This window comes from Pan paniscus, chromosome 1, assembly GCF_029289425.2.
Source record: "Pan paniscus chromosome 1, NHGRI_mPanPan1-v2.0_pri, whole genome shotgun sequence".
NCBI classification, from domain to species: Eukaryota; Metazoa; Chordata; class Mammalia; order Primates; family Hominidae; genus Pan; species Pan paniscus.
The window spans coordinates 98521281-98545339 of NC_073249.2; the positions used below are offsets into that span (position 1 = coordinate 98521281).

The window sequence follows — 24059 nt, forward strand, 5'->3', positions numbered from 1 at the left end:
CTGGTCTTGAACTCCTGACCTCAGGTGATCCGCCCTCCTTGGTCTCCCAGAGTGCTGGGATTACAAGCATAAGCCACCGCACCTGGCCTCTTTTTTCTTATTATTTGAACTTACAGCTCCCATTCTCCCTGCTTGAGAGGGGATAGTGAAGTTTCCTGTTCTCCCTGCCTGTCTTGGGCTTTCTACTTAGGTGATACCTTTTCCCACATACCTGAGTGTAGTTTCCTGACTTTGTCAGGCCCTAGACTTCCTTTCCAAACTCCCTGGTCCTCACTGGGTTAAGTGAGTCTTACTCACTTGATGGCTTAGAATTCAATGCTACCAAGGAGAGAGGCTGGAGAAAGGGAAGAGTTTTAGCCTTCTTCTCTAGTTTGGAGAAAGATAAGAGTCCTGTATCCTCCATGTCTCCTCACAGTCCATTTGGGAACAGGAGCGAGTGCCCCTTTGGATCAAGCCATACAAGATTCTTGTGATTTCGGCTGATAGTGGCATGATTGAACCAGTGGTCAATGCTGTGTCCATCCATCAGGTGAAGAAACAGTCACAGCTCTCCTTGCTCGATTACTTCCTACAGGAGCACGGCAGTTACACCACTGAGGCATTCCTCAGTGCACAGCGCAATTTTGTGCAAAGTTGTGCTGGGTACTGCTTGGTCTGCTACCTGCTGCAAGTCAAGGACAGGTAGGTGACTTCTGCTGCTCATCCTAACATTTCTCCAGGGTTCTCTCTGTCCCTTCGTGTGTAGTTCTCAATTACTTATTACTGCCCTCCATGGCAAAGATGTGAAAAATGAAACAATGTATTTTAAGCAGAGACAGATGTGTTCCCATGACATTAAGTCAGGAGGCAGACTAATAAGAACTAGGGTAAAAGGGCAAAGAAATGAAGGATTTATGGGAGGACTAAGGGTTTGAGTGAGCAGGGTCTTCAAGGACAAGGGAAAATGATGACAGAGGAAGCTGCAGGGGAGGTACATCCCAGCTAGAAGAAATAATTGAATGTGATTAAAGCACAGACTGCACTGCATGGCAGTGGAGTAGGAGGTGGTACCATGAGGCAGGTAAATTGAGGCCAGTTGAAGAAGGGCCTTCATTGTGAAGCTTAGGTGTTTTATTTTGCAGGCAGAGGAATGACATGATCCAGTCTGTGTTGAGTAAATGCCCTGTGGCACTGTGGGTGAAGGTGGATGTAATTGGGTGTTTAGCAACAAAGCGAGAGATAATAGGGCCTGGCACTAAGGGTAGTGGTTAGTGACTGAGAGCAGAAAGGAGAAACATGATGGAGATGAAGTGGAAACTCTCAGCCATGAACTCTCCTCACTTCTTATTCCAGCATATGATTTCCACAGCTTTTAAGTATCTGTTGTTTTGCCCAGAGCTGTCATTTTTTTTCAATATGACATGACCTTGATGAAAACTAACTACACATATAGGTGAGGCACATAATGTACAAAAATAATTACACCATCTAGGCCCTGCCTTCTAAGAGGATCTCCCAACAGTGACCCAGGGTCTCTGCCCTGAATGCTCCTATGAGTTCCAGCTCTAGACCCTCGGCACAGGGCAGCTGTCCTGGAAAGGTGGAAATGCAGTGGCCAGTGCTGCTGGGGCTTCCAGTAACATGGTGGCCCATTAAGATCTAGCTAATAATGGCTGGGTGTGGTGGCTCATGCCTATAATCCCAGTACTTTGGGAGGCTGACACGGGTGGATCACCTGAGGTCAGGAGTTTGAAACCAGCCTGGCCAACATGGTGAAACCCCATCTCTACTAAAATACAAAAAGAAAATTAGCTGGGCATGGTGGCAGGCACCTAATCCCAGCTACTTGGGAGGCTGAGCAGGAGAATCGCTTGAACCCGGGAGGCAGAGGTTGCAGTGGGCCAAGATGGCACCATTGCACTCCAGACTGGACGACAAGGGTGAAATTCCAACTCAAAAAAAAAAAAAATTTTATATATATACATACACATACATACATACATTAGCTGGGCTTGGTGATGCACACCTGTAATCCCAGCTACTCGGGAGGTAAGGCAGGAGAATTGCTTGAACCCAGGAGGTGGAGATTGCAGTGAGCCAAGATCATGCCACAGTACTTTAGTCTGGGCAACAAAGCGAGTCTCAAAAAAAAAAAAAAAAATCTAGCCAACAAGGCCGAGGCAGGAGGATCGCTTGAGCCCAGGAGTTCGAGACTAGCCTAGGCAACAACATAGTTAGATCCCGTCTCTACAAAAAATAAAAATTAGCCAAGCATGGTGGTATACAGCTGTGGTCCCAGCTACTTTGGAGGCTGAGGTGGGAGGATCACTTGAGCAGGAGGTTAAGGGCAACAGAGTGAGACCCTGTCTAAACAAAACAAAACAACTAGCTAGCTAGCTAGCTAACAGAGCAGCTTATTAGAAATGCAGCATCTAGGCTGGATGCAGTGGCTCACGCCTGTAATCCCAACACTTTGGGAGCCTGAGGCAGGTGAATCACCTGAGGTCAGTAGTTCAAGACCAGCCTGACCAACATGGCAAAACCCCATATCTACTAAAAATACCAAAAATTCGCCAGGCGTGGTGGCGCATGCCTGTAATCCCAGCCACTCAGGAGGCTGAGGCAGGACAATTGCTGGAACCCAGGAGGTGGAGGTTGCAGTGAGATGAGATCACGCAACTGCACACCAGCCTGGGTGACACTGAGACTCCATCTCAAAAAAAAAAATAAAAATTAGTCTTAGGCTGGGTGCGGTGGCTCACGCCTGTAATCCCAGCACTTTGGGAGGCCAAGGTGGGCAAATCGCCTGAGGTCAGGAGTTTGAGACCAGCATGACCAACACGGTGAAACCCCATCTCTACTAAAAATAAAAAATTAGCCGGGTGTGGTGGCGGGTGCCTGTATTCCCAGCTACTTGGGAGGCTGAGGCAGGAGAATCACTCGAACCCAGGAGGCAGAAGTTGCAGTGAGCCAAGATCGCACCACTGCACACCAGCCTGGGTGACAGAGTGAGACTCCATCTCAAAAAAAAAAAAAAAGAAATCTAGCATCTGTTAAGTTCTGCCATGGCCTGACATTCTTATATTTAAACCAGATGAAAACCCTGTCAGACACGTGTTTCCTTATGAGGGAAATAACAGTCAGGTAGCTTTTAGACCCTGTGCTCATTCCACCCTGCCAGCCCTACAAATGGACCCAGGCTCTGCATTTGAGAGCTGTAGGAGAATGTAATATTTTTGTGTGTGTGTGAGACAGAGTCTTGCTCTGTTGTCCAGGCTGGAGTGCAGTGGCATGATCTCGGCTCACTGTAACCTCTGCCTCCCAGAGTTCAAGTGATTCTCCCACCTCAGCCTCCTGATTAGCTGGGATTACAGGCATGCGCCACCACGCCCAGCTAATTTTTGTATTTTTAGTAGAGACGGGGTTTCACCATGTTGGCCAGGCTGGTCTCAAACTCCTGACCTCAGGTGATCCTCCTGCCTCAGCCTCCCAAAGTGCTGGGATTACAGGCGTGAGCCACTGCACCCGGCCGAGAATGCAATTATTTATAAGGAATTTGATTGCAAGCTTCAGACTATCTCAAAGTGTCAGGATTTTGAACTCAGGGCCCAGGGAGCCTAGAGCTCAGTCCTGGGATTGAGTAAAAGGGTGGCAGGGAAGCTGGCACTAGTCAGGCCCCAGGGCTTTCCTTTAGGAAATTAGTATGTTTGGAAGATGAGAGTCCATCCTCTAAAAAAGAAGGGATAGAGGAGGGCAGGTAGCTGATAAGCCGTTCATAGTACCTCAAAAAAGAATAGATATAGTCGAGCCACGAATGGAATCAACCAATGGAAAGAAGTGGCAACAATGAATGAGGCCCCATACTGGAGTCAGGTTTAGGATCTCTTTAACTGCTTCAAAAGTAGTCCTAAGCAGCTTTCCAGCTGGAGCTAACTCTGGTAGTGAAAAGAGAGGCTATGGGACCTTGGGCAAGTAAATCACTTCCTCTCTCAGGGCCTCTGTTTTCTTCACCTGTAAAATGTGAGGTTGAACCATGACAACTCCTAGAACCATTCTGGCTCACAAGATTGTGCCTGGATTGCTAAATCTTTAGTGTTTTCCCTGAGCGGGGAAGAACTCAGGTTGGACTAGGTTCTCCTTTTGTCCCTCCTCTTTTGGCCAAACCAACCCCAGAGAAGGTGGCCCTCAGACCATGAGCTCTTAGCCTAACAAAGCCTCTATTGACACTGAGGAGGCCAGTTATGCTGAATAGGCCAGGCCTCACATGCTTAGCATGTTAATTGTTCCTTCTGCTACTGGCCATTCATGTGGGAATCATAAAGACCTGGGATTTATCTCCCTTTAACTCTTCTACAGCTGCCCTGTAGTACTGCCTCCTGAGACTTTTTAAGTAAGTGATTTAAAACTTACCCCTTGAAGCTCCCACGCTATTTTACATTTCAGCTCCACTCAGCCTGCTTGCTTCTGTTGTTGTTCCCTTCCAGTGAGGCCTCTGATCTGCAGTGGGCTGACAGGAGTTACAAATAACCCACAGGTAAACAGGCTCTGAATAGAGCCTCCCCTGAGTAGAGCGCTTGGCCTCTGTGACAGCTGGCTGGAGCCTCAGAGGCCCTCTTTCCTTGCTTCTGGATTCTCTACTAGATTGGGATAGTTTGGGTGCCAGAAGTGCAATTTCTGGGAAATTGGAAGAATCTTAAACTATTTTTATTAAATTATTAATAGCAATTTCAGACCCCATAGCCTTTGTTAGCAGTTTTCCGATTTCCTTTCTTTCCACTGATAGCTTTAGGTCCTAGGAAACTGGACAGGAGATTGGAGTTACGGGCAGCAGGAAACATGGCAGGGGACCCCCCTCCCTGGTGTCATGTGGCCAGTGTATTGCTGCTTAAGGTTCCAGCCTCAGTCAGACTGACTACTGCCTCTTCCTCTCCTCTATTCCCCCTCCTCAGACACAATGGGAATATCCTTTTGGACGCAGAAGGCCACATCATCCACATCGACTTTGGCTTCATCCTCTCCAGCTCACCCCGAAATCTGGGCTTTGAGACGTCAGCCTTTAAGCTGACCACAGAGTTTGTGGATGTGAGTCAAGAAGGAGAGGTGCCTCTCGGGGGTCATTGTATTCTTTCTCTGTCATGGGAGAGGGAGCTGATGGGCTCCCTGCAAATTAGGGATGAACAGAACAGGCAGTAATTAGGGGTGAGGCAGGAGTTCCTGGGAGCTTCCTGCCCAATAAGGAAGGGGGAAATAACAGGGCCCCAAGAGGAGGAGTAGTTCTGGTAGGCCAGTCAGGACAGGGACCATCCCCGGTGTAAGACCCCTTGTGCACACAACGCTCTCTTCCCTTTCCAGGTGATGGGCGGCCTGGATGGCGACATGTTCAACTACTATAAGATGCTGATGCTGCAAGGGCTGATTGCCGCTCGGAAACACATGGACAAGGTGGTGCAGATCGTGGAGATCATGCAGCAAGGTGGGGCTGGGGTGAGGTCAGGTGCTATAGTGCCTCAGGCTTCCCCTTTAAGTCGGAGCCCTGGAGCATAAGAAAGCTGATCCCACAAGACTCGGTTGAGGGAGGGGGGTTCCCAGAGAGTTTCTAGCTCTGGTCCAGTGCCTTGTTTCTCCTTTAGGACATTCCTCCTGACCCTGGTAAGGCTAAGTCCAGAAGGCTGGGGAAGGGGATAGCAGCACCTGCCTCCTTGGCATCTTTAGGGAGAAAACAGGCCCATTTACAGCCTCCTGGTCCCTTCTCACCTCCCCACCCCTGTCCATCTCTGAGTTTCTCAGTCTCCTTCCATCTGTCTTCCCCATTCCACTATGACCTCTGATTGCCTTGTCCTCTGCCACCCTTCAGCTCTGAGAAGTATTTCCCCTCTCATCATTATCTCCTTCCACTACAGTCTTGCCATCTACAGTCTTTTGCCCAGGACCCCCTTCTGTCCTCATCCCCCTCCTCAAGGCTCCAGGTGTATACCAGGTCTGAACTGCCAGTCTCCCCCTCCTCCCCATTCCTGCCCCTACCCCACAGGTTGTCGCCGTTGCTCAGGATCATCCCCATCTGGCCCCATGATGACGGTGGCCCAGGTCATCTGTGAGTGTCAGACGTAGCATAGGCAGAGGTCTGCAACCAGATAAGTGCCCAGCTCAGGGCCCACTCCCTCCAGCCTCCTCCCAGCCTGCCCTCTGGGCCCCTCCACCCTTACTGAGGGAGATGTGGTGTTGGTCCCCTTCCTTCCTCTGCCCACATGCCCTCACCTACAGAAGGGCTTAGGCGTGGGGTGATGAGGGGTTCCTGCCGGTTCCTTCTCTCTGCCCAAGCAGAACTGCACCCACATCATCAAGGACCTGAGGTGGGAGGAAAAGGGCACTTCAGATGCCCCAGCTCTGTATTTGCTGTGGCTGACACCACTGCCCCTCCTGTCCATCCATGACCCTGAACTCCGACTGCTTCCCCCAGGTTCTCAGCTTCCTTGCTTCCATGGCTCCAGCACCATTCGAAACCTCAAAGAGAGGTTCCACATGAGCATGACTGAGGAGCAGCTGCAGCTGCTGGTGGAGCAGATGGTGGATGGCAGTATGCGGTCTATCACCACCAAACTCTATGACGGCTTCCAGTACCTCACCAATGGCATCATGTGACATGCTCCTCAGCCCAGGAGTGGTGGGGGGTCCAGGGCACCCTCCCTAGAGGGCCCTTGTCTGAGAAACCCCAAACCAGGAAACCCCACCTACCCAACCATCCACCCAAGGGAAATGGAAGGCAAGAAACACGAAGGATCATGTGGTAACTGCGAGAGCTTGCTGGGGGGTGGGAGAGCCAGCTGTGGGGTCCAGACTTGTTGGGGCTTCCCTGCCCCTCCTGGTCTGTGTCAGTATTACCACCAGACTGACTCCAGGACTCACTGCCCTCCAGAAAACAGAGGTGACAAATGTGAGGGACACTGGGGCCTTTCTTCTCCTTGTAGGGGTCTCTCAGAGGTTCTTTCCACAGGCCATCCTCTTATTCCGTTCTGGGGCCCAGGAAGCGGGGAAGAGTAGGTTCTCGGTACTTAGGACTTGATCCTGTGGTTGGCCACTGGCCATGCTGCTGCCCAGCTCTACCCCTCCCAGGGACCTACCCCTCCCAGGGACCGACCCCTGGCCCAAGCTCCCCTTGCTGGCGGGCGCTGCGTGGGCCCTGCACTTGCTGAGGTTCCCCATCATGGGCAAGGAAGGGAATTCCCACAGCCCTCCAGTGTACTGAGGGTACTGGCCTAGCCATGTGGAATTCCCTACCCTGACTCCTTCCCCAAACCCAGGGAAAAGAGCTCTCAATTTTTTATTTTTAATTTTTGTTTGAAATAAAGTCCTTAGTTAGTTAGCCACTTGTGTCATTTCCAGGTTTTCTGGGGGAGTGCAGGGGGAGATGGGTGATGAGGTATGAACGGATGCCTCAGTGTCCAAGATACAAAAGGCACCACATAGAAGTTTGCTTTTTCCCTGCCTGTCTTGGTCACTACCACCTCTTCCCTGAGAAGGGCGGGCCTTCCATGTTCTCTCACCCGCTTCAACTCCACGTTGTCCAAGTCACAGAAAAAGAGAGGCCTGAATGGAGATTCGACCACAAACAGTTTTAATGGTCTGGTTTTCTCCCTAGTTCCCCAACTGTTTGTTTGTTAGTATTATTATTACTACAAGAATAAAGGATTCCTGAGAGCCTGTCCCCTCCTTTCCTGTAGCCCCCTTGACAGGACTCATCCCTACCAACCCCCCACCCCCCCGCCCCGGATTTCTGGGGAAAAAAAGAAGTGAAAGGCACTGCAGGGGTAGGGGGCTTGAGTGCCAGTGAGTTGGGGTTGGGCGGGGGCGGGGGCGGGCACTAGGGCAGGGCCCGGCCTAGAGGAGGAAAGTTCCAGTCCGTGCCTGAAGGAATTGTGGAGGGGTGTGTCCATCCATGACACCCCCATCAGTCCTTCCCTGAACCTGTCTAGCAGGCATACCTAAGTCCCATCCTCCCACCCCCAGGCCCACACTGGGGGTTCTGCAGCAGGAGCATAAAATTAATTAGTGTTGGGCTCAGAAAGGAGGAATGGAGGGTCCACTCTACTAGGACTCCAGGGCCAAACCCAAAGGGAGGTTGCAAATAACTAGAATAATCCTCAAATGCTCTTCTTCTTCAGGTTGGAGAGACAGGAATTAACAAAATACTAATGTTAATGAAAACTCCCCAGCCCAGGGATCAGGCAGCAGTAGGGAAAACCAGGCTCCAAGAGGAAGGGGCTGGTCAGTCCCAGGCTTGGAGACTAGTTGTCCCCAACAGCCCCCTGCCGAGCCCTGATGAACGCCATGCCATGCGTGCGGAAGTGGGTCTTGAGGTTTAGAGGGCTGTCGCAGCTCTTGCCACAGACCTTACAGGTCAGTGGGCCTCCAGAAGCAGGCAGGGGTGAGTCTCCACCATCGGGGTCAGACCTTGATGGAGGGGCCTCTTCCTCCCCATCCCCCAGCCCCAGGGCACTGGCTTTACCCACACCCCGTCTCTTCTTGTGGCTGATGAAACGGTGTCGGCTCAGGGAGCCAGGGGAGGCAAAGCACAAGCCACAGTCGAGGCACTGCTGGGCACCATCCTCCACCCTCAACCCCATCATGAGGCTCTGTTCTGTGGAGCTGCTGCTCCGGTAGCGCAGAGGGCCATGGCCTCCAGATCCAGGTCCGCCCCTGGGGGACTTGGCTGGCGGTGTCGTGCTGTCAGGCTCCTCACTGCAAGAGTCAGAAGACTGGCGGCGTTTCCGACCTGGCCCCTGAAGAAAAGTGGAAGAAACTGGGCCTTACCACCACCCCTACTATCCCTGGCACCCCCACGCTCGCTTCCTGAGGCCATGGTCTCTGCCTTCCAGTTTCCCACTCAAAGCCCTAGCACAGCAGGCCGGGCCTCTGCCTACCTGGGCTCTGGCACTGGAACCCCGAGCCAAGGTGGTCCCCCGGCCAGGGGACTGGGCCCCAAGCTGCAAGCCGTGCCGGACCTGGACATGTTTCTCTAGGATCAGGCGGCTGCTGAAGGTGCGTTTTCCCTCTGTGCAATACCTGAAATGGGAGAGGACAGGATGGCAGCAGCGGCACAGCCCGAAGGCCAGGGCCCTTGCTTCTGAGGAGGGGGCTGCCGGAGCAGAGGGAGACCCCAACCATCAGGCCACTTAGACACGTCGCAGGTGCACAGGTACTTTGGCATACAGGGAGAGTCACGTGCTGGGCAGGAAGAGGAAGCGGGGAGCAAGACTTACCTGCAGGGGTAAACTCGCTTGATGCCCTCGTGATTAACTCTGACATGGCGCCTCAGGCTGGGGGCGGAGCAGAAGGAGCGCTCACACAGGCGACAGGGAAACTTTTTCACTGACTAGGAGAGCAGGGGTAGATGTCAGAGCCAGGCTCCAGGACCCCGTCCCCACTGTCACACTGGCAGTCCCAATGCTGCCCCCAGCCCTTGGTACTCCCCTTGGGGCCCACTCACCTTGCCATGCTCCTTCTTCATGTGGGCCACGTATTCATCACGCTCAGGGAACCAGGAGTGACACAGGCCACAGGTCCAGCCTCCAGGCCCCCCACCCCCACCCTTGAGGCCTTTGCTCCCTAGTTCCCGCCGAGGCCGTTTGGCTGGACGGGGGGGCTCAGGGGAGCTGGGTACTTCCTCCTCTTCTGAAGATGAAGACGACTCCTCAGTAGCAGGGGCTGCCCCTCCCTGAGAAACAGCCAGCTCCTCAGGCTCAGTCTTGGGGGTCAGCAGGGCACCCCCGGCCCCTTTCCCAGCAGTCTCCTCCAAGCGCCCAGACTGATGAGTGTTCTGTGAGAGGAGACGAGGGAGGTTGCTATTGTGGGGGAGGGCCTGGCTATGCCAAAGCCCCCCACTTCTGAAGTATGTGGCCCCAGCCCCAGGTCAGTACAGCTAAGCACCCATTCCCCATCCCTCTGCTCCTGTACCTTGAGATGTTCCAGCATGGTCCTTTTTTGGGCAAAGAGCAGAGGACAAGACGGGCACTTAAAGACACTGACACGCTGGGGCAGCAAGTGCTGGTCGAAGTGTGAGGAGAGGAGGGGTTTGTGAGTGAAGACTGTGTCGCACATGGCGCACTTGTAGATCAGCCTGAAGTGAGGACAGTGCAGACTTCAGGCAGGGTTGGGTGCAGCCCCTCCCCTCCTGCGCCCCACCAGCCCGCCCTCCCTCCCTGGCCCGGCCCGTCCCTCCCCCGGGCCTCACTTGGCCTGCTGAGTTTGGAAGCTGGGATGCTGGGAGTAGAGGTGGGCATGGGCACTTGGCCCAGACTTGAAGGCCATGGGGCAGATGGGGCACTTGTGGAAAACCTCGCAGTGCGACGTCTGGATGTGGGACTTGATGGAGTTCACACCCCCAAACACCACTGAACAGCTGGGGCACCTAGGGAGGAAGCAGGAGGCCCTGTGGTGAGGTGGGAGGCATCTCCATGCCCACCCCGGGACCATACATTTATTCTCTGGGACTGGGTAGACTACAAGAAGGAAATCAGTAGTGGAGCATGAGCAGGGTGGAGAAAGGAGAGAGGTGCAGAGGCTGTGCCCCAAGGGAGGCTGCCAAGGGAGAGCTGGAGCTCCAGAGGTGGCCCTGCTTCCCCCCATCTCCATGGGGGACGACGGGAAGGCAGGACGTACTATCTCAGGGTTGAGTCTGGCAAAACAACAGGGCTGAGGGATATAGCAGGGAAGATAGGGGATCTTGAAAGGCCATCTGAGGCTGAGGCTAGGACACACGAAACCCTACAGTTCTATGGAGGAAGGGTCCGAGGCACCTGTATCCTACACGGCGAGAGACGTGCAGACAGGCCTCCCGGAGATGGGTCTGAAAATTGGCTTGCAGGAAGTTGCCCCCACACTCAGGACAGACATGGGGGGGTCGATTCTTATGCATGCGCTGGTGGGCGCTGAAGCTGCAGCGATTGGGGAGCATCATGGGGCAGGTTGGGCACACCTGTCGAGTGGGTTAAACAAGGAAAGTCGGTGAGGAGTGTCCTGTCTCCATTACTTCTAACCAAGCCCCCAACGCCTTCCTAGATCCTGTCCCCACAGAAGGGCTGTGAAAGGTGACTCACATTGCTGGTGGCCCCAGGGGCAGGGGGGCCGAGCTGCTGGAAGTGAGCTGCCATGCCAGCCTTGTCCCGGCACTGTTCCTTGCACTCCAGGCAGCGAAAGCATGTGTAAGCAGAGGTGGCAGGGGCAGCAGGCGGCTCTGTGGAGAGCGGCAGGACAGGGGCCTCAGCAGCAACTGTAGTAATGGCAGAGGAAGTGATGGCCCCCTCACCCTTGCCCAAGGCAGGCAAGGCCAGAGGTCCAGAGACAGGTGGGACAGCTACAGGCAGCAGGGGTGTGATGTCCGGCTGCCCCACCATCTGGTCAAGGGCTACAGGCCTCATGACCAAATGTGAGCACTGCATGACGAGCCCCTTGTCCTTGTGTTCACGTGCATGCAGGAGCAGGCTGCACTTGTTGAAGAAGACCAGGCGGCGGGCGCAGTGGTTGCAGGTGACCTCGATGCGCATGCTCCGACGGTCATAGTGCCGTGCCAGGCTCTTCTCCAATGAGAAGGCATCCCCACACTCCAGGCAGCGGTAGCCGGTGGGAGGCAGGGCCAGCCCAGCCTCAGCTGGTGGGCTCAGGTTTGGCCTATAGGCAGGGAGCAGGTTCTTGCTGTTGAGGATCTTGTTGAAGGCCTCCACCAGGCTGGACTGGGTCCGTGATATCACTGTGCCGCCCCCTGTACTTGGCCCAGTAGCTGTCTTTGAAGGTTGCACCATCACCACCGAGGCACCATTCACCTTCTGTCCCCCAGTCCCCAGCCCTGCCCGCCCGTCAGCCTTAGGCAGGGCTTGGGGCACCAGGCCTAGCACGTTCTTAGCAATCATCTTAGGGCTGGTGGCAGTCCCCCCAGGCAGCACCACAGCCTTGCGAGCCACACTGGCTGCCATCAGCATGGCAGTACTGGCGTTCTGGATGGTGGCCACAGGCAGCACAGTGCCTTTCAGCCTTGTACCATCACCCAACTGTACGCTCACCACCTTTGGACCCTCAGAAGTAGGTGTTGCAGGGGACAGCTTCAAGAGGCTAGCCTCAGCCAAGAAGGCCCCCTCAGCCAAGGGGGCAGGTGGATCAGGATCTGAGGGGACCTGAGTTACAGTCCTTGTGATATTCCCGCAGGATGTTTTAATGGTCTTGATCCGCACCTTAAGAGGCCTAGAGGAGCTGGAGGCAGGGGAGTCATTGCTGTCCTCATCTGCAGCCTCGGCCCCACTAGAGGGACTCTGGGGACTTCCTGGGGAAGACTTGTCCACCGGCCCCTCATCATCATCTTCTTCCTTCAAGGGCTGACAGACGGGCACTTTGGGGGAGGCAAGAGGGCTCTGGTGCCCTGGAGACTGCTTGAAGAAGGGCACCCCAGCAACTGGGGGAGGCGAGGCACTGGCAGGGATGTCCGTGGCCTCAGGGCTGGAGCCTGAGCCTTGTTGGGCTAGGACCTGGGGATGATGGGGGCTGCAGCTCTCCTGCTTCAAGGCCCCCAGTGGTGGGGAAGAAACAGGTGGCTGCATGCCTGGGCCATTCTCCTGGGCCAGCTCAAAGGAAGAGGGGAAAGGAGGCGGGGTCAGAGCCCCCTCCTGAGGGGGAGAGGGTGCAGAGGGAGGCAGGGGATCTGAGTGGTCCCCTGGCTCAGGGCCAAAATGAGCAAACAGGTCCAAGGGAGTTTTGCCTTCCATGCCTTTTTCTTTCCAGGTGCCCCCACTGGGAGGAGCAGGAGAGTGGGGAGTTCCTGGGAGGGAAGGTTCAGGGCTCCCAAAACCATTCTGCATTTGATGAGGCCCCACAGGCCCTTCCTTAGTTACCCCAGCAGCCTGGGCCCCGTCTCCTGCTGAGCCTCCAGCCAGGGCCTCAGACTGCTCGGGACACACAGTGTTCTTGACAATGACACTGACTACAGAAATGTCTGGCGGTGACAGGCCATGGTCAGAGGCCTGGGCTGGAACTCCAGGGCCATCCCCAGCAGAGGCTGCTGCTGTGTCTTCAGATTCACTTCCTACACCTGGTTCTGGCTTCCCTGGGCCTCCAGGCCCCTCATTTTCTTCTGGCCCAGAATGGATGGCTTCATTCGCATCAATGTCAGGGATGTCAAAGGCAGCAAGGAGGTCATCAAAATCAGGGGTCTTCATATCCCCCATATCGGCAGATCCCAGACCTGATGAAAACAGGAACGAGGAGGAGAAACTGAGATGTCTAGAAGAGAGATCCTGGAGCTCTTCCCTCAGCATCTCCATATTTATCCTCTCTCAGAACCCACATACACTCCAACTTAGGTACACCTCCACCACGGCATGAATCCTACAGAGCTGCTAGGTTTGCCAAACCCTAAAATCAGAAGAGGGTTAGTGTCCATACCTTGGTGGGCTCCAAAATCCAGAGAAAGCAGGGGAAAAGAGAGTTCTTAGAAATACAGGGAAGGGGCCAGGTGCGGTGGCTCATGCTTGTAATCCCAGCGTTTTGGGAGGCTGAGGCAGATGGATCACTTGAGGTCAGGAGTTTGAGACCAGCTTGGCCAACATGGTGAAACCTTGTCTCTACTAAAAATACAAAAAACTAGACAGGTGTGGTGGCACCTGCCTGTAATCGCAGCTACAAAGGAGGCTGAGGCAGGAGAATCGCCTGAACCCATGAGGTTGAGGTTTCAATGAGCCAAGATCACGCCACTGCACTCCAGCCTGGACAGAGCGAGACCCTGTCTCAAAAAAAAGAAATATAGGGGGCTGGGCATGGTGGCTCACGCCTGTAATCCCAGCACTTGGGGAGGCAGAGGCGGGCGGATCACGAGGTCAGGAGATCAAGACCATCCTGGCCAAGATAGTGAAACCCCATCTCTACTAAAAATACAAAAATTAGCTGGGCATGGCAGCACACACCTGTAGTCCCAGCTACTCGGGAGGCTGAGGCAGAAGAATTGCTTGAACCTGGGAGGTGGAGCTTGCAGTGAGCTGAGATCGTGCCACTGCACTCCCACCTGGGCGACAGAGCAAGACTCTGTCTCAGAAAAAAAAAAAAAAAACAGGGAACAGGGAAGGGTAATAGAGCTCAGCAAGCATTCTGGTGGAAACCATCTCATCCCCTCCTGTCCCCAGCATAGAACCAAATAATCAATACTATTATTAAGGAGGACGATGTACATGATGCTCTAGGTTTAAGGACTCATTCATGTCCGCATGGAATCAATTCATATTCTTCACAGATCTTCTGGGGTCCACACAGATCTGAAAGGCTGCATGTACAAAGGGACAATGCCATAAGCCAAGACTTAAGAAATGATCCTCGTTCAGCTTTATCAGGGGCGTGCAGTACAAGCAAGTTTCTTCAGTGCCTTACTTTTGCTGTTTGAAAGAGGACACAAATGGCCGGGTGTGGTGGCTCACATCTGTAATCCCAGCACTTTGGGAGGCCAATCACTTGGGCCCAGGAGTTCAAGACCACCCTGGGCAACATGGTGAAACTCCCCAGGCATGATGGCACGTGCCTGTAGTCCCAGCTATGCCTCCCAGCTGACATGGGAGGATCCCCTGAGCCCGGGAGGTCGAGGCTGTGATGGGCCATGATCATGCCACTGCACTCCAGCCTGGGTGACAGAGTGATACCCTGTCTCAAAAAAAAAAAAAAAAAAAAGACAAGACAAGGCAGAGAGCACAAGTGATCTATGTATCATAGGGTTATTCTGAGCATAATACAAAATTGCTAATGTAAGAATCCCACCAAGAATACGATTTACTATTCCAGATGAACCAAGCAAGGACATGTCAGGTCAAGGAGGAACTGGAAAGGAATAAGCACTGGAACTCTAGGGCTGGGGTCGGAGGCAAGAGTTGGGGGTCATGCAGGATCAAGTCTAGGGCACTTGGGCCATCACTGGCACCTGGAGATCTAGCTTGGTCAGCAGGGAGAAAAGGACTCAAGGAAATTACCCAAGAGACCAAGATGGAAAGAATAAGACACAGGAACAGAAAGAGACAAAGAGAAGAGACAGAGGGGAAAATGGTGATGGCAGCCTGGTCACAAGGGCCCCAGCCTAGGCCTCTCCTGTCACAAACACCTGCTGCTCGCTCACTACCTTCCCCAGAGTGCCTGGCCCTCCCCTAGCCAGCCCTTCCTTCTCCACCCCTCCCCATCTTGCTTTCCCGAGGCTAAAACTCCCAAGATACATACACATTTCTCCAGCACAGCTGCCACAGTGGGAAAAAGCCAGGCTCCCTCAACCCTCACCCATCATTTCTGCTCCAAGCTCCTCACCCCATTCCATCCCCTAACTTTAACTCCTCACCCTTTCCATTTTCCTGTGGCAACAGTAGCCCAGGAAGTTTCACCTAGCCTCAACCTGGCCAAGTGCAAAAAATAAAATTAAAAATCCCACAAGAATTATGTGGCACTAATCCAACAAGCAGGCCAGCTCAGAGTTTGTGGGAGACCCAGGTCTGTCCCCTACCAGTGTCTCCCCATGAGTGTTTCTGTATCTACGAAGAAGCAACTAAAGAGTCTATCCCTATCCATTCCCTGCCCAGGTTGCAGGCCATTTCCCAGCCAGCTCTCCCACCTCTCTCCAGTCTTCAGACTGTAACTAGAGACAGTCCCAGCATGTGGCAGCTGGGATTGCTGGGACCAAGGTTGGGGTGGGGGCAAAACCTAAGGGGGAGTCCTCCCCTCACCCCCACCCTATTCAATTCTGCAGAATCTGGGTTTAAACAAAAACCCTTGTCTCTATAGGCCTGGCTCCTAAGCCTGGTTCCCTCCTGACCAGAGGCCTGAGCTACCTTCCACTCAGGTACTCAGAAAAGTGGACTGCTACAACGAAGACCAGCGGGGACTAGGAGAAAACACCTGCGAACTCACCCGCCCCCACACCCCGCCAGCCACCTCCCTCTTGGGTGCCACAGTGACTTAGAGGTCATCCGATGGCCACCCACCCAGAGCAGACAGTCGGCCAAGCTCAAGCCAAGGAGGATCAGGCCTTCCTGCGACTGCTGAGCCCTGTCTCTAGGGCTCCTATCTCCCCCGCCCCCTTTCCCTCTGTGGTTCCCCAAAAGCCAAAGAGGCTGAACAGGAAGAGGCTGAACAGGCCCAGGTCGAGTAGGGGCCCCACTGACCTTTGCCCGGGCCCAAGGCCTGCAGCGCAGAGGAGGGCGAGGGGCTGGCGGCGATTAGGTTGAGGCCAAGCTGGGCAGCAGGCGGAATTAAGTCCCTGCCATCTGCCGAGGGCTGGCGCGGGGAGCAAGTCCTGGGTTTCAAGGAGGGGGCGGGGTGTACACATGAGAAACTACAAGGGAAACTGAGGCGCGCGGCCCTTCTCTCACCCGCACCGGCGTGCGAAGCGAAGGCCGGGCCTCAGCCAGGCCAGGCCCTTTGGGAGCTGCTGCGCAGCACCTGGGGACCCAGGACTACACAGGATAGGGTGGGGAGCTGGAGAGAGGGGAGGAGAGAGGGGACGGTCTCTGCGCGACTCTCAGCTCTCTAGCTGGGGTCCGTCCCAACTCGGACCTCGTCCCCTCCCCTCCGGGCGCAGCGGAGCCTCCTCCCGCCGCGCACTCCCGGAGGCTCGCTAGAGACTGGAGACTGATCGGGGGGTGCGCAGGGGGCCGGGGGCGCAAGCCTGAGTCTTGCCCGGGCCCGGACGCTGACCCGCACCCAGTCGGGGTGCAGGTTCTGCTCCGGCCTGGCCCAGTTCCCCCGCCCCCATCCCCGGGAACGGACACCATTTTAGGTCGCGACATCCCGCAGCTTTCAATCTCCGGGCCGCACTTCGGGTGCCTCTCGAGCCGGGGGCGCCAGGATCTGGGGTTCTCGACCCTCCTGGGGGTTTACCCGGCTACGGACTGTGCTTACAACAGGCCAGGAGTTTCGCCCATCCGCCCCAATGGATGGAGGCGGTGTCTGGGCCTTCCTAGAAGCCGCCCCAGGGGGCGGCGCGGAGAAGGGGGTAGTTGACCAAGTGGGGGAGGGGCGGGGGTATTTACCCGCCCCCCCAAGGGGGCGGAGCCAAGGGCGGGTATTTACCCCAGGCACGCTTACTTGTTCCGCTCCTGGTGCGGGCCGAGACCCGGCGGTCTCTATCCCGCTCCAGCCGCTGCCGCCACCGCCGCCCTCCCCGCGGCCGCCGCTACTTCCTGCTTCTCTCCGGTTCGGCCTCCCCACTCCCTCTCCTCCCTCCGCGCTCCAGGTCTGGGCTGCCCGTTTTCGCACTCGCCATTGGCCCTTGCCCCCGTCGCTCAGCCCTGTGCCCCTCCCAGCCCCGCACTGGGTTGGCCCTAAATACTGCCGCTCGGAACTAGCCCCGCACAGTCCTCTTATGCTCATTGGGCAAGGGGCCGAGGCCCTCTGAAGATACCTCTCCCCATTGGCTGCGCCGGGGTCCGTCTGCCCCATCTACAAGTCTCGTAAACGATTGGCCTCCGCCACTGTCGCTTAGATAGAAGCCAGCCTGCTTCCCAGCTTGCCTACTGGAAGGGGGAGCACCCAGGTGCGTCTCCGCCCCTCGCTCCCTACTGGCCGCTCGAAGCTTGAAGCTGCAGTTCACTTTCGCGAATGTAAGGAACCCAGCTTCTGTGTGGTGGGCACTGAGAGCAGAACCGCATTGAGTCGGAGTGGAGCACAGAAGTGTAGGTCCTTTTGCGCTGTTTCAAGCTAAACCCGTGTCACTGATGCCGTACAGAAGTTACAGAATGGGACGCCACCCCAAACATTACGTCATCCGCTGACCATTTCCTTGCGGTCTTCCCACCGTCTAAATCGCCATATAATCTGATGGATGGGGTCCTCGCGCGGTTCAGCTCATGGGCGACAGCGTAACCCGTCGCTCCTCCCTCTGCGGGAGGGCGTGGACAGGGCACGGGATTTGGAGCGTGGAAGGAATCGGGACCTAAAGGTTGGGAAGGGCTCGCGGACCGGAAGCGGGGAAGGTGACGTAGGAGTGCTGGCGTGGCCTGGGCCATTTCCAAAGAGGCATTAAAGGAGCAACTGATAGGCGTCCTAAGTATGGGCTGGGGGGGGGGGAAAAAAAAAAAAAAAAAACCGCCAGCTCCATTTCCCATTTAAGGGCTCCCCTTTTCCCCGCCCCCAGCATGGAGTGGGGGTGGGGTCAAGGTCGAGTTTTCCCGCGCTTTGTTGCCACGCCCCCTGGAGGCGGGGGAAAGGGAGGAGTCGCTCGGAAAATGAATCTCTTTGATGCTCTAATAGCACTCACTGGCAGAATTCGTCTGCAAGCCCAGTGTGCCACCTCGCGCACGCAGCCGCTCGTTAACGGCGTGTTTGTTTTTTTTTTAAATTAATTTTTTTGAGGCAGAGCCTCACTCTGCTGCCCAGGCGGGAGCACAGTGGCGCGATCACGGCTGACTGCAGCCTCAACCTCCCAGGCTCCAGTGATCCTCCCGCCTCAGCCTCCTGAGTAGCTGGGACTACAAGTGAGCGCCAAATCGCCCTGCTAACTTTTTTATTTTTTGAAGAGACAGGGTTTTGCCATGTTGCCCAGGCTGGTCTCAAGCAATCCTACAGACGTGAGCCACTACTCCCTACCTTGGCGAAGTTTTTTATTTTTTATTTTTTGAAACGGGGCCTCATTCTGTCGCCCAGACTGGAGTGCAGTGGCGGGATCTCGGCTCACGGCAACCTCCGTCTCCCAGGCTCAAGCAATTCTCCTGCCTCAGCCTTCCGACCAGCTGGGATTACAGGTGTGCGACACTACCCGCCCGGCTAATTTTTGTTTTTTTCTTTTTTTTTTTTTTTTGAGACGGAGTCTCGCTGTGTCGCCCAGGCTGGAGTGCAGTGGCGCGATCTCGGCTCACTGCAAGCTCCGCCTCCCGGGTTCACGCCATTCTCCTGCCTCAGCCTCCCGAGTAGCTGGGACTGCAGGCGCTATCCACAATGCCCGGCTAATTTTTTGTGTTTTTAGTAGAGACGGGGTTTCACCGTGTTAGCCAGGATAGTCTTGATCTCCTGACCTCGTGATCCGCCCGCCTCGGCCTCCCAAAGTGCTGGGATTACAGGCATGAGCCACCGCGGCCGGCCATTTTTGTATTTTTAGTAGAGACGGGGTTTCACCGTATTGGCCAGGCTGGTCTCGAACTCCTGACCTCAAATCATCCACCCGCCTCGGCCTCCCAAAGTGCTGGGATTACAGATGTGACCCACCGGGCCCGGCAAAGTTTTTAAAAGTGGTTTCGTTACCCTGCCCAGGAGTCCCAGGACACCAGAACCAGGACTCCCCGGCGCACCCGGAGAGTTTCCGAGCTCCTTTGAAGTATGAATCAGAACTTCTGGATGGGAATCCTGGAGCCACCACTTGCCCTATGGTCGCAATGGGCAAGTCGCTCAACCTCCCAGATCCTGTTTTCTCATGAGTAAAACGGGGATTATAATACCCACCTGACAATATTATTTTTGTGATAATTAAATGAGTTTAGAATGTAAACACGCTTTGTAAAGTAATTGGCAGTTGGGATTAGTGTGCCCTTTCTCCTGGAGCCTTGCATCCTGTGCTCTCGGTCCGCCTGCATTTGCTCAGGTGCTGTTCCTTCTCTGAGCAACTAATTAAAGGTCCCTAACCCGATGTAACCAACCGGCATTCCATTTCCACCTCCTCTTCTGGTCTCCCTATGCGGAATAACAATTACTACTCATATACACATAATATTTTGGGGGGCTCACGCCTGTAATCCCAGCACTTTGAGAAGTCTAGGTGGGTAGCTCACTTGAGCCCTGGAGTTCGAGACTAGCCTGTGCAACACAGCAGGACTCTGCCTCTACAGAATATTTGGAAAAAAAAATTAGCCAGGGGTGTTGGCAGGCACCTGTGATCCCAGCTGCTGGGGAGGCTGGGATGGAAGGATCGCTTGAGCCCAGGAAGTCAAAACTGCAGTGAGCCGGGATCGCACCACTGCACTCCAACCTGGGAGACAGAGCGAGACTCTGTCTCAAAAAAAAAAAAAAAAAAAAAACACACACACACACAAAGAAAAACTTTATTTATTTTATTAATAAACATTATTAATAACTCACGTAGTCCTTACCACAACCATGGAAGGAGGTACTATTTCAGGTACTGGAGATGTAGCAATGAACAAAGCAGACAAGAAGCCCTGTCATGAAACACACATTCCTAAAGAGAAGACAAACAATAAATATTAGAAATGGTAGCTGCCAAGGAATAAAATAGTTATCAAGCCATGCAAAGACAGAGGAATCTTCGATGCATATGACTAAGTGAAAGAAGCCAATCTGAAAAGGTTGCATGCTGTATGATTCCAGCTATGTGACATTCTAGAAAAGGCAAAACTATAGAGAGTAAAAAGATCAGTGGTTGGTTGCTGAGGGTTCAGGTGGAAGGAGAGAGATGAATAAATAAATGGAGCACAGGGGACTCTTAGAACACTGAAACTATTCTGTGTGATACTGTAATAGTGGATACATGTGTCAACAGCCATGGAATGTACAACACAAAGAGTGAACCCTGTGAGCGTGGTGCCTCACACATGTAATCCCTGAACTTTGGGAGGCCAAAGCGGGAGGATCAACAAAAAATTTGAAAAATTAGCCGCGTACAGTGGCACACACCTGTAGTCCCAACTACTCAAGTGGCTGAAGCAGGAGAGTCCCTTGAGCCCAGAAGTTTGAGGCTGCAGTGAGCTACGATCCTGCTGCCGCACTCCAGCCTGGGCAACAAAGTGAGACCCTGTCTCTTAATAATAAGAATAATGTTTCCATATTGGTTCATCAATTGTAACAAATGTACCACACTAATGCGAGATATTAATAAATAATAGAGTAACCTGAGCAACATGGAGAGACCCCATCTCTACAAAAAAACTTTTTTTTAAGTAGCGTGGCATGGTGGTGCACACCTGTGGTCCCAGCTCCTTGGGAGGCTGAGGAGGGAGAATCACCTGAGCCCTGGAGGTCCAGGTTGCAGTGAGCTGTAATCACACCACTACACCCCAGCCTGGGCAAAAGACCAAGACCTTGTCTCAAAATAATAATAATAATAGGGGAAACTGGAGAGAGAGGATGTGTGGGAACTCGCATTTTGTGCTCAATTTTTCTGTAAACCTAAAAATGCTGTAAAAAATAAAGTGTATTAATTTAAAAACAAAAACAATTAAAAAAAAAAACAAAGCAGGCGGCTGGGCGCAGTGGCTCATGCCTATAATCCCAGCACTTTGGGAGGCCGAGGCGGGTGGACCATGAGGTCAGGAGATCAAGACCATTCTGGCTAACATGGTGAAACCCTGTCTCTACTAAAAATACAAAAAATTAGCTGGGCATGGTGGCACACGCCTATAGTCCCAGCTACTTGGGAGGCTGAGGCAGGAGAATCGCTTGAACCCGGGAAGCAGAAGTTGCATTGAGCCGAGATCGCACCACCACACTCCAGCCTGGGTGACAGAGCAAGACTCTGTCTCAAAAAAACAAAAACAAAAACAAAAGCAAGGAAAGATGACAGTAAGTGTGGGAGGGTTGCCATTTTAGGTAGGGTGGACAATAAAGGCCTTTTCGAGAAGATGGTGGTTAAGTAAAGGTCCGAAAGAGATGAGGGAGTGAGCCATGCAGCTATCTGGGACAAGAACATTCCAGGAGGAAAGAACAAGTACAAGGTCCTCAGGAGGGGAGTGTGTTCCAGAGGGGGTGGGAGGAGTGAATTGGGTCATGGGATGCTTTGGAAGCTATGGGAAGGTCTTTGGCATTTTCTCAGAGTGGGTTAGAAAGCCATCAAAAGGAGACAGATGACATGGTGGCCTGACTTAAACGTTTTAAAAGGGTTGAAAGTGGGGTGTGGAAGAAAGAAAAAGACTCCAAAGCTTGGAGGCTGAGGAAGTAGAAGCATGATGTTGCCCCATTTCTTGAGCTGAGAAGACTACAGGAGATGCAGGTTTTAGGGGTTAGGTTGGTAGCTCAGTTTTAGTCATGTTGAGGTATTACACATCCAAGTGGAGATACAAATGTAGGTGTCATCAGCTTATAGATAGTATTTAAAACCCAGGTCAGAATGGATGAGATCACCAAGGGAGGATTGGGGCATGGGAAACTCCGAAGTTAAAAGGTCAAGGATATGAGAAGAACAGCAAAGAGGAAGGAAGGAACCAGGAGAGTGTTGTAACCTTCAAGCTAAATTTAAAAAGTATCTCAAGAAAGAGGAAGAGAGAATGATAGTCAGATGCCACTGAAATATCAAATAGGACGAAACCTGAGAATTGACCAATGGATTAAGGCAAAATGGAGGTCACTGGTGATCATGATGAGGAGAGAGTTGATGGACTGGTGGGGACAAAAGCCTGCATGGAATGGGTTTACAAGAATGGAGGAGGAAAAAAGAAAAGTCACTATAAAACTCTTTCAAAGGAAGGAAGGAGAAAAAAGATGGTAACTAGAGGAAAAAGAGTGACCAAGAGGACTATTTCTTTTAATAGTTACATTTTTTTCTCATCAGGTTCTACTGACCCAAGGAAAGGACTGTTTGAAGATGAAGAAGTTGTATGTCAGTACACGGGTGGGGAGGATCCTGTAGACAGGAAAAACCGAAGTTGTAGCAGAGCGATAGGGAAAGTTTCTGGAGTCATGTTCTTCAGAAGGTGAGCGAGAGGGTCAAGTTCACAAACAGAGGAATTGCCTTACACAGGGGCAGGGACAGTTCCCGAATAATAATTGGGAGAGAAGGCAGAGTGAGCAGGCATGGGTCGAGGGAGCTGGGGAGCTGTGGGATATCTCTTTGTTGCTTCTGTTGTCCAGTGGTATAAGAAACAAGAACATGTGTTGTCAAACTCTTCATAGGAATAAAAAATCAAGATCACTCTCTAAGAGTGAGGATGATGAAGAAACTAGGAATTTGAGGAGCAAAAAGATAGGAAATAGGCATTCAGGAGAGAGGAATGGACTAGGAGGGGAGATCAAGAGACTGAGAGGCCAGTGGCCTGGAAGATTCATTTACCTGGATATTTAAATCAGCAGGAATGGGCCGGGTGCAGTGGCTCACTCCTGTAATCCCAGCATTTTGGGAGGCCAATGCTGGTGGATCACCTGAGATCAGGAGTTCAAGACCAGCCTGACCAACATGGAGAAATTCTGTCTCTACTAAAAATACCAAAATTAGCCAGGCATAGTGGTGCATGCCTGTAATCCCAGCTACTCGGGAGGCTGAGGTAGGAGAATCGCTTGAACCCGGGAGGCGGAGGTTGTGGTGAGCCAAGATTGTGCCATTGCACTGCAGCCTGGGCAACAAGAGTGACACTCCGATTCAAAAAAAAAAAGAAAAAAGAAAAAATTCTTGAACTTCACATAGAGAGTAGGATTCTATTTATGTATATATATACTATAAATATATAGTATGATTTCATTTATATAAAGTTCAAGCTGGGCGTGGTGGCTCACACCTGTAATCCCAGCACTTTGGGAGGCTGAGACAGGTGGATCACGAGGTCAGAAGTTCAAGACCAGCCTGGCCAAGATCCTGAAACCCCGTATCTACTAAAAACAAAAATTAGCCAGGCGTGGTGGCACGCACCTGTAATCCCAGCTACTTGGGAGGCTGAGGCAGGAGAATCGCTTGAATCCAGGTGGCAGAAGTTGCAGTGAGCCGAGATCATGCCACTGCACTCCAGCCTGGGCGGCAGAGCAAGACTCTGTCTCAAAAAAATAAAATAAAATAAAAATAAATAATAAATAAAGTTCAAGAGCAGGCAAAGTAAATCAATGGTGATAGTAGCAGAATTGTGGTAACCATTGCCTAGGAAAGAGTAAGAGGAATGTGTGTGTGTGCATATATATATATATATGCACACACACTCACACACACTTTTTTTTTTTTTCTAAACGAGGTCTTGCTCTGTCACCCAGGCTGGAGTACAGTGGTGCAATCACAGCTCACTGCAGCCTCAACTTCCTGGGCTCAAGCGATCCACCCACCTCAGCCTCCCAAGTAGCTGGGGCTACAGATGTGAGCCACTGCGCCTGGCTAGTAGGAGGAATCTTTGGAGATGCACACACAGACACACATACCCCCAGATTAATGGCGCGGC

General features: G+C 53.0%; 2 protein-coding genes and 1 long non-coding RNA gene across 20 annotated transcripts in view; 2 read left to right on the top strand and 1 right to left on the bottom strand.

Annotated features, from left to right (window-relative positions):
- PI4KB (phosphatidylinositol 4-kinase beta) overlaps window positions 1-7339 on the top strand; it is a 36044-nt gene extending 28705 nt beyond the window's left edge. For 7 of the 11 annotated variants that reach the window (XM_008970415.5, XM_003817262.5, XM_055101413.1 and 4 more), the window contains 4 exons: window positions 416-681; window positions 4929-5061; window positions 5332-5452; window positions 6437-7339. In XM_008970415.5, coding sequence (XP_008968663.1) covers window positions 416-681; window positions 4929-5061; window positions 5332-5452; window positions 6437-6618 — 702 coding nt within the window. In that variant the 3' untranslated portion in view covers window positions 6619-7339. Of the gene's footprint in view, window positions 1-415; window positions 682-4928; window positions 5062-5331; window positions 5459-6007; window positions 6071-6436 lie in introns of those variants that run through there. The other 4 variants (XM_008970414.4, XM_008970410.4, XM_034935281.2 and 1 more) reach the window with 2 other exon arrangements.
- A 229-nt stretch (window positions 7340-7568) lies between these two features.
- ZNF687 (zinc finger protein 687) lies at window positions 7569-17911 on the bottom strand. Of its 8 annotated transcripts, XM_055101395.2 has the most exons (12): window positions 17068-17198; window positions 16146-16276; window positions 14380-14646; window positions 14184-14275; window positions 11073-13204; window positions 10773-10951; window positions 10208-10384; window positions 9931-10093; window positions 9464-9793; window positions 9237-9349; window positions 8898-9039; window positions 7569-8756 (listed from the first exon to the last, which is right to left on the bottom strand). In XM_055101395.2, exons 5-12 carry the CDS (start codon window positions 13185-13187, stop codon window positions 8262-8264), a joined length of 3714 nt encoding a protein of 1237 aa, XP_054957370.1. In that variant the 5' UTR covers window positions 13188-13204; window positions 14184-14275; window positions 14380-14646; window positions 16146-16276; window positions 17068-17198; the 3' UTR covers window positions 7569-8261. The 8 variants fall into 8 exon arrangements, with proteins under 8 accessions (XP_054957370.1, XP_054957373.1, XP_008968653.1 ...); XM_055101398.2 differs by lacking the exon at window positions 14184-14275; XM_008970405.6 differs by lacking the exons at window positions 14184-14275; window positions 14380-14646.
- Window positions 17902-21235, top strand: LOC129394421 (uncharacterized). The gene is made up of 2 exons (XR_008621661.2): window positions 17902-18028; window positions 19228-21235. It is a non-coding gene; the product is annotated as an uncharacterized LOC129394421 (long non-coding RNA).
- Window positions 21236-24059: the final 2824 nt, after the last annotated feature.